This window comes from Salmo trutta, chromosome 9 (genome assembly GCF_901001165.1).
Source record: "Salmo trutta chromosome 9, fSalTru1.1, whole genome shotgun sequence".
NCBI lineage: Eukaryota > Metazoa > Chordata > Actinopteri > Salmoniformes > Salmonidae > Salmo > Salmo trutta.
In genome coordinates this window covers 39,305,764-39,315,275 of record NC_042965.1, presented here as the reverse complement: position 1 = coordinate 39,315,275, position 9,512 = coordinate 39,305,764, and the positions used below count along the sequence as shown (strand labels likewise).

General features: G+C 42.1%; 1 protein-coding gene across 1 annotated transcript; it reads right to left on the bottom strand.

Moving 5' to 3' along the window:
• Positions 1-5,895: 5,895 nt before the first annotated feature.
• Positions 5,896-9,273, bottom strand: LOC115200528 (transcriptional activator protein Pur-beta-like). Its single transcript, XM_029763658.1, has one exon. It carries the CDS (start codon positions 9,239-9,241, stop codon positions 8,309-8,311), a length of 933 nt encoding a protein of 310 aa, XP_029619518.1. The 5' UTR covers positions 9,242-9,273; the 3' UTR covers positions 5,896-8,308.
• Positions 9,274-9,512: the final 239 nt, after the last annotated feature.

Below are 9,512 nucleotides of genomic sequence, written 5' to 3'. Positions count from 1 at the left end.
TAGGAGGATAGAATTAAGGTCAGATTTGCCAAATGGAGGGCGAGGGAGAGCTTTGTATGCATCTCTAAAAGTGGTCTAGAGTTTTTTTCCCTCTGGTTGCACATGTGACATCCTTGTTGAAATAAGGTAAAACGGATTTAAGTTTGCCTGCATTAAAGTTCCTGGCCACTAGGAGCGCTGCTTCTGGATGAGCATTTTCTTGTTTGCTTATGGCCTTATACAGCTCGTTGAGTGCGGTCTTAGTGCCAGCATCGGTTTGTGGTGGTAAATAGACGACTACGAAAAATATATATATGAAAACTCTCTTGGTAGATAGTGTGGTCTACAGCTCATGATGTACTATACATCAGGCAAGAAATACCTTGAGACTTCCTTAATATTAGACATCACGCACCAGCTGTTATTGAGAAATAGACACACACCCCCACCCCTAGTCTTACCAGACGTGGCTGTTCTGTCCTGCCAATGCATGGAAAACCCAGCCAGCTGTATATTATCCATGTCGTCGTTCAGCCACGACTCGGTGAAACATAAGATATTACAGGTTTTAATGTCCCATTGGTAGGATAGTCTCGAACGGAGATCATCCAGTTTATTCTCCAGTGATTGCACGTTGGCCAATTGAACGGATGGTAGAGGCGGGTTACCCACTCGTCGACAAATTCTCACGCCCCAGATCTCTGCCCCCTGTATTTCCATCTTTTCTTCACATGAATGACAAGGATTTGGGCCTGGTCTTGGAGAAGCAGTATATCCTTTGAGTAAGATTCATTAAAGAAAACATCTTCGTCCAGTTCGAGGTGAGTAATCACTCTTCTGATATCCAGAAGATTTATTTTGTCATAAAAGACGGTATATGCTTGTTTGTCATTAGTGGGGGGGGGGGGTATTTAGTTTGTCCTTTTTGTTCGGGAATTCGTGCGGGATTATTTTCATGTCATGTATGAGGGCTGTTGGTATTTTGCGCTGCCTTTTAGACACAGCGTACTTTTGATCAGACATTTGTATTGCCGGGCTGCGCCCCGTGCGTTTTCAATTTTGGAGCTGTTCTCCTGTCGGGTGTTGTGCGTACCCTGCCTTGTGGCTACCTTATTCAAACAGTGTTTAATAAACATCTGTGTTACCGGACTTCAGTCTCCTTTACTTGACTCTGCCCCTTTCCTGCTACCAAGGATAACCGTGACAGGTAACTCTTAAATTTTGTACAAAATAAGTTCCAAACAATGCGAAAAAACACACAAAATAGCACAGTTGGTTAGGAGCCTGTAAAACAGCAGCCACCCCATCCGGTGCCATTATTCTCTCTTCTCCCTGCGTCTTGGAATTATCCAATTCCGAGACGCATATTGAAGATATTGGAAGAACTGTCCACATTTACTTTTCATCAGCCAACAAGATGAGTAGGCTTACTGTAACGAACAGCAAAAGCACTTGCTGTTCGTTACATAGTATAAAAGTTGACCTATTCTATTCTGTGCGAGAAATAAATATTCCAAACATAGTCTGGGACAGTTGTGGGATGTGATAGATCCCAAATGAATATAACCACTAGCATCAACAAAAACAATTTGCGAATGAGGCTGATGCAAGAGATCAGAACGTTTAGCTACAATTTTTGATTAACAATTAGGCTATTTCTTCACCTTATAAGCACAGCAATGCGCACACGGCTAATGTTCCATTAGCGGGAAAACACCATTATCAAAAGTGACCCCAAATGCGATTATGCATGTAATGCTTTCATTTTTATAAAAGTGCATTTCATTTTTATGGTGAAAATGATCTTCCCCAAACTGGAAACTCACATGCTGCCAATTATGCTCTACACTTGTTGTAAAGCGGATTAATGTGCTTCAATTTAAGAAGATATTTGGCAACTTTAGTTGTGGTGGGCATCATTCACAAGTGATAGGCTAATATTGTCACCAATCAGACTATTCTTAATTTAATCTTGTCTTTAGATATACAAAATAATATATGTGTGAAATTTGTTCTAGTTTAGAATGGACCATTACATGCACTTGATAATGGTCCATCTATACACATATATATATATAGCGAATGGAGGACGCTTTTCCCTGGTTCATTTTCATGCCAGCCAGGTAGGCTATACTCCTGTTGTAAAGAGAAGCAATGTGGTTCAGATTAGGAAAGTTGAGAAATAAATATAGTAGGTCTAGCCTATAGAAAGCTGATGGGATCCTCTTGTAATAGAGGCCATCACTCTGTTTTCACACACAACAGCGTAGCCTATAGAAATGTTGAGCAACATGAGTTTATGGGCGTTCATGAAGTGTTTGATTAGATTTTCGATTACATTTTCATTGATGTCAGACTGATTAGAGGGACAATAGAGTGCTGAGTACCAGGCAGTTAGCAAGTTTGGTAGGCTACTAATGACCATCAGCAGCATCAGAGCTTGGAGAAGACTAATTGCCGTGACTAAACTTTGACTGCTTTCATGACTCGTGACTGCCGATGTGGCGGTAATATGGCCGCCGGTCACCATAACAGCCCTAGTCATGACAATAGTCTGACTGACAACTTTACCAGGTCGAGGACTTGCTGATGTCAAGCTCTTTCCAAAAGCCTAATCTCTGATGAAGCAAGCTAACTGACACTTGTTGTTTGTTTAGCCAGCTACATGCCAAAATGGTTAGGCTACCCTCACGTATCTGAAATTACATGATCAACTGATGGTTACTGAACATGAAAAGCATGCAGTTTATTGCTATACAACTCTAATAGAGCTAAATGTGGAATAATCAGAAATGTGTAGTTCTGACTATGCTATTCAAGAGGTGATGATATTAAAACCAAATCGTTTTAACCAAATAACATTTATTTAATAATCCCTTGAAAACAGCACATAGTTGTCAAGGGTTTTAACAGAGCTGTGGGTCTCCTTACCCCTCAGCAGACAAATTGAACACTCTGCACAGAATTGTGGTATTGTATTGATAACGACCTATTCCAAGGAACATTTCAAAGCGCAGATGCCCAAATATAAATAACATATTGTTATTACCAACCCAGCTTGATTTTCATTGGTACATTCTGGACTTCTCTTGTGCAGCCTAGGTTATCTATGTCCAGATGTCCTAAATGGTTTTCCAAAGGTTTTATGAGGAGTCACGTGTCACCATTAGGCTAGTGTTATATCCCCCTAGCTTACTTAAATGAAACACTTTGATTAGCTAGATGCTATCTTCATAAGCCCACATTGGAGACACAATATGTTATGCCTGATGAAGTCTCTCTCTCTCTCTCTCTCTCTCTCTCTCTCACACACACACACACACACACACACACACACACGATCCATTAAACATTTGTTTTTCTACAGATCTACCATGTCAGGACAAAAAGTGACCAAAGAGTACATGGAGATGAAATCAGGGATGTTTGCCTCAGTCAAAGAATCTGCCATGTCAATCCAACTAGTCATCTATGTCCAGTCGTTACAACAACAGAAAGAGGAAGGTAGGTGGATTTAAGTGGTGCTTTTGGCTGCATTGTGTGAAATCTATGGGTTAGGGTTACACTCTTAGAAAAAAAAGGTGCTATCTAGAACCTAAAACAGTTCTTTGGCTGACTCCATGAAGAGCTCTTTAGGTTCCATGTTAAACCCTTTCCACAGAGGGTTCTACATGGAACCCGAAAGAGTTCTACCTGGAATCAAATAGGGTTCTCCTATGTGGACAGCTAAAGAACCCTTTTGGAACCCTTTTTTCTAAGAGTGTACAATAACTCAGTTCCTTAGGGCCGAGTGTGGGCGGGTTTTTTCACTCCTCCCTTGTACTTGATTGATCATTGATTAGTCAGGAACTACCCTCATCTGGTTGTCTAGGACTTAATTGAACACAAATTGAAAGGAAATAACAAAACCAGCAGACACACAGCCCTGCAGGAATTGAGTTTGACACCCCTGCTTAAAAGGCACATTCTAAGTGAATTCTTTACTTAGTTACAGAGCATTTGGAAAGTATTCAAACCCCTTAACTTTAACACATTTTGTTACGTTACAGCCTTATTCTAAAATTCATCAAATCGTTTTTTCCCCTCATCAATCTACACACAATACCCTATAATAACAAAGCAAAAACAGTTTTTTTTAACGTTTTTTCAAATGTATTAAATAAAATTACGGAAATATAACATTAATATAAGTATTCAGACCCATTACTCAGTCCTTTGTTGAAGCACCTTTGGCAGCGATTACAGCCTCGAGTCTTCTTTGGTATGACGCTACACGCTTGGCACACCTGTATTTGGGGAGTTTCTCGCATTCTTCTCACCAGATCCTCTGTCAGGTTGGAAGGGGAGCGTCACTGCACAGCTATTTTCAGGTCTCTCCAGAGATATCCGATCGGGTTCAAGTCCGGGCTCTGGCTGGGCCACTCAAGGATATTCAGAAACTTGTCCCGAAGCCACTCCTGCGTTGTCTTGGCTGTGTCCTTAGGGTTGTTGTGCTGTTGGAAGGTGAACCTTCACCCCAGTCTGAGCACTCTGGAGCATGTTGTTATCAAGGATCTCTCTGTACTTTGCTCCGTTCATCTTTCCCTCGATCCTGACTAGTCTCCCAGTCACGGCCAGCTGCGACCAAGGCTGGACTCGAACCCAGAATCTCTAGCGGCACAGCTAGCACTGCAATGCAGTGCCTTAGACCACTGTGTCACTCGGGAGGCCCGTCATAGGTAAACTTAATGATGGTGTTGGAGTCGTGCCTGGCCGTGCAATCATGAGTGAACAGGGATGTTTATGTCCAATGAGCACCGATACGGTTTGTCTATAATGACAAGGATAAAAAGGATTTTACCAGTAGATTGTCGAACTTCATTCATGATGATGACTGCTATCTAAGATTTTGATAGTATGATGTTAACATGATCAGTCCAATCAATGCTACTGTAGATATGTGATTTTATCTGTGGCAAATGATCTTGAGCCTTCTTGGATGGGCATTTCTAATGTAAATCTATTGGGGTACCCAAGGGACTTGAATTTTCGAACTCTACCCTTAGATTTGGCGCTGAAGTAGTGTCCCCATGAGTGACAGAACACTGAGCCAATCACGGCGCAACTAAAGAACATTACCAACCCCTATGTTCTGTGCCCACCACCACAGAAAGCACTGAGCTAGGCTGAAACACCTGCATTCTGGAGCTGCCTTACTGAAGAAAGCAAAAAAGAGACCATGTTTGGATGCGGCTTTATTAACTCAATGATTTTTAAATGTTTTATATTGTTTGCAAACTGATATGTGACACATATTAATGCCAAAATAACATGAAAACAGGCAACCCCCCCCCAAAAAATGTGGGGCTCAAACAGGTGGGCTCAGCCCCACCTACCCTGAATGACAGGTCGCCACTGATGGTGTCTCTCTCTGGGGCCTACCTCACAGCCTCTAGATCCTAAACCTTAGACTAGGGCCTAGCCACTGTAGGTCTGCCAGGAACAGGTATAAGCAGTGTTGAATATTCCACCTATCAGAAGGCAAGATGGGTCTACATCCATGCTGTTTACACCTATCCAATCATTTTAGATCTAATTAAAGTACGTAGTGTTGTTTCTGGACATGGATTAATTATGATATTGTGGTAATATTGTCAATCTTATCTACTACCTTGAAACACATTCATATAACGTGAGTGTACCCTGTAAGGTTAAATGGGTTGTTTCTCCCGAGTCCCTAGTCTCATCACTTGAATTCTGTTCTGTGAGATTCCTTCACCTGTTGCTGAATAAGACCTCCCGGACCTAATTTTCTTACCGCAGCAAATCTGTCATATTACTTCTATTAAAAACACAACATAGTCTTAGCCCACAACGAGTCCATGATTGTGGAATCTGATTTTGTGGGGGATGGAGAAAAGAAGACAAACACTCATCCTCCTCAGCAAAGAACTTTATTTACCGTTGAAAGGAACTTGGTAGAATATTACAGCAGAACTCACGAGGGAAACAGCTGCCATTTCATGTAACACAATACAGGAATAAGGTTGTAGTTAAAACTCGTGTATATTTAATATTTTTTATATCAGTAGAAAAAAAACTATTGCTCCCAGATGTTGTTTGTATGACACATTCTCTCCTGCTATGCTGAAGGGTAAAGTAAAGCCAATAGGAGACTGTTCACACACACACACACACACACACACAGAGAGAGGGAAATGTGATGGTTGTTTTTGTTGAGGATGATGTCATTTCCTGAATAAGGTTACAAATGCCATTACTTTTTGTATGTATGTTGACCAGAATTATACTTTTGATCCTTTGATCGTTGTCAATTTTTTGCTTATAAATAGCAACATACAGCAATCAGAAAAATAAAAGAGCAGGCATGCTAAAAAAAAAAAATTCTACTTAAAGAGGACCAACCACTGAAATAAGAAGCCTGGATGGTATTCAGTCACGTCTTATTGTCAACTGAAAGAGTACCAACTTGAGAAAATGGAAAACTGATGGATTGAGAGAAGGGGGGAAAGGGTGGATATTCTTTCTGTCTGATGGACTGGAAGTGAGAGGACAGATTTGAGACTACTTGAATGGGACTGGCTCTAAGTGTATTGTGTACAATTTAAAAAAAAGTATGTGTTTGTTAATGTTATCACTTCCATATCGTTTTCTATGCTCTTCATTTTTCATTCAGGGAATAAAATAAAATGTTAGAAATCTCCCTGGATGATTGCATCCAAGCTTTAGTGTTTTAAATAGCTTATACCAGTTCAGTTTAGGCAGCAATACTCAATAGATTTTACATATCATCTAATAGACATATTTCTATATATTTCTTTTGAAAAATAATTTAACACAAGAATTAAGCCTAGCCTTGGACTAAAAATACATTTCAATGGAGATTCTGCATTGAGCATAGTTTTCAGTCCAGGACTAGGTTTAATCTGTGTCCGGGAAACCACCCCTAAAAAACAACGACCAGTGGCAGTCATCCTAGCTTAAGCCATCTTCATTCGGAGTCACCAAGATCTAACAGGTTGCTGGATTTGACATTCAAGACTCCCTCCCATCCTTGTGGTTGACAATACAGGGCAGACACAGGTCTCGTCCTAGTAAAATATCCATAGACATATCATGTTCATCCCTACAGGCACACAGGCCAAAAGACAGAACCATAGACTGTATGGAAAGATCATAGAACCAGTATAACAATCATATACCATGGGAACTGAGCAGCATTAGAGTCTAAATCAGGGTGAGGGGATCCCCTGCTTTTCAATTCATGACACACTGCATGCAGCCACTTGTGGTCACGATGACACCCCAACCAACCAATGGGCCTGTTTCCTTTTTTCCCCCTGTTACTAGGGCCTGTGTGTCACTGATGCTGGTCTGTTGGTTGTCTTGCTTAGCCTGGTCCCAGGAGTTGGTAAGACTGAACAAACAGATCTGAGACCAGGCAATTTTTTCTCTCCCTGTTCTGTCTATGCCCAATTCTGTGTCTTACTTAGAACAATGATTCAGATTATTCCAAAAACAATACAGTTGTTCTCTGACTGTAAAAACCACTTAAAATACAGAACACACTGCAATGTATTAGATAAGCTGAGTTTCGCATCTCTTTGCTCAGAAACACCACATTTTCACTTTTTTTTTGTTATTATACACAGCACATAGTTCTGGTCCAAGTAAGTTGTTTAGAGTTAAAAATAGATATTCTACCGGTAAAAGAGACCAGAGGCCTAATGTCATGTTCTGAAACATTGTGAGACTGGATTTGCTGGGCTAGCAACATGAGTGGGGTTACTTTTTACATGGAAAAGCTTTACTTTTTTTTTTAAATCAATGGAAAATCTCATACAATCCAACTAGTAATAGCTAGCACAAATGACCTGGTACCACCAGGGCAGTTTATAACCCGGATGATAAATGAGTTCACTGAGGTGTGCAATTGTTTTTGATTGACTTTAACAATTTGGTTATGATGACTGTGATGTTTTAAATGTTATGTATTTGTTATTGTATGTTTTTTTTTTTTTTTCATCTTGTAGTTTAATCTATTATTTTATATCCTCATGGCACCATTGAAAATGAGACCCTGGTCGCAAATTGGGCTCCTCTGATTAAATAAAACTTAATTAAAAAAAACATGGACCTAACCTTTATAACGCATTTATCTTATATAGACAGTATTTCCAGGTCAAATATACTTTTTGTACTCCACTGTTTTTTTGTTTTTTTAGCATTTTAGGTTCGATTCATACGTCATGCACAAAATAGGTCTTCTTCTATCCAAGCTTTGCGTGACGTTGTCAGACAGCTTGATCAGATTGCACAGCCGGTTTGATCAATCGTCGTCCACCTCGTCTCCCTCCGACTCTTCTCCTCCTGCAACTCCTCCTCCTGGTCTCCTTTCAAACATTTTATCCTTCGGTCTCTCCTGTATCTCTTTCATCTCGTCGGCATAACGGGAGAATGCGCCTCCAAACTTGCCCCACGCTTTGAACGGGATAGTGATAGAGTTTCTATAGCTGGGTTTGACTTCGCTCACCCTCATGAAAACTCCGTATTTGTTGGACCCGACGTCGAAGAAGAACCGTTTGGAGTCCACCATGATAGAGGTGCCCTCCGGAAGCTCGCTGTAGCCCCCTGCTCCTCCGCCACCAGCGAGTTCCTCGTCATCTCCTCCGTAGTCGTCTATATGTTTGGCTAGGGCGTCACGGAACTCTATTAACCCTTGGGCCGGGAGGGCGATGGTTTGTCCGGACTGCATGCCACCAGGGACTCCGCCACTTCCTACTCCGAACCCAGGGCCTCGGTTGAGGGTCTGCCTGATGCGGAGGAACCTCCCCCGCTGGTTCTCTTTCAGATCGAGGTAGTATTTTCGGTTCTCTCGAACCAGGAACTCACTCTTCAAGGCCCGCCTAGGCCCACTGTCATCGCCGCCGGATGACTGAGCGATCTGCTCGGGGCTGCTAGGCCCAAGTTGGGCGTAGTGCTCTATAAAATCCCCCAGGTAGTCACGGAACTCGGCGGCAACTGACATGGAAAGGGTCAGACGACTTTTCGAGCCCCCGGCGCCGACCTCGGCGATTTTGATGAATCTGCCCTTCGCATTCTGTTTTACATCCAGGTAGAAGCGTTTGTTCTGGATGTCCAGTCGCTTTGAGGCCAGCTCCTGGGTCTCCTGGTCCCGCTGGTAATGCTGAAACCCGCCGCCTCCACCCCCTACGCCACCACTGCTGCCACCGCGCTCACTCCCACTGTCCCCGTCGGCCATCTTCGCCACCAGCAGCCAGATTCTCTCCTTCCTAGGTTCTGCTCCCCGCCCCCCCGCGTGCTTAAACCAATTCGCAGAGTAACATACCGTTGAATACTGCGTTCTGATAGGCCAATCGCCTGCCAATTACAACAGCAGACCGCAAACGGTTGATTTTCTACTGGTAGATTCCTCTTGTCAGTCAATAAATGGTGCCCTCCTAATTCGATGAAATCAACGATTCCCCCCCCCGATTATTTACCGTAATCGGTTTACTTTTCTAATGCATTGA

What these genes read in the sequence shown, in the direction of transcription:
- LOC115200528 (XM_029763658.1), bottom strand. Translation starts at nt 9,241, where the DNA reads ATGGCCGACGGGGACAGTGGGAGTGAGCGCGGTGGCAGCAGTGGTGGC.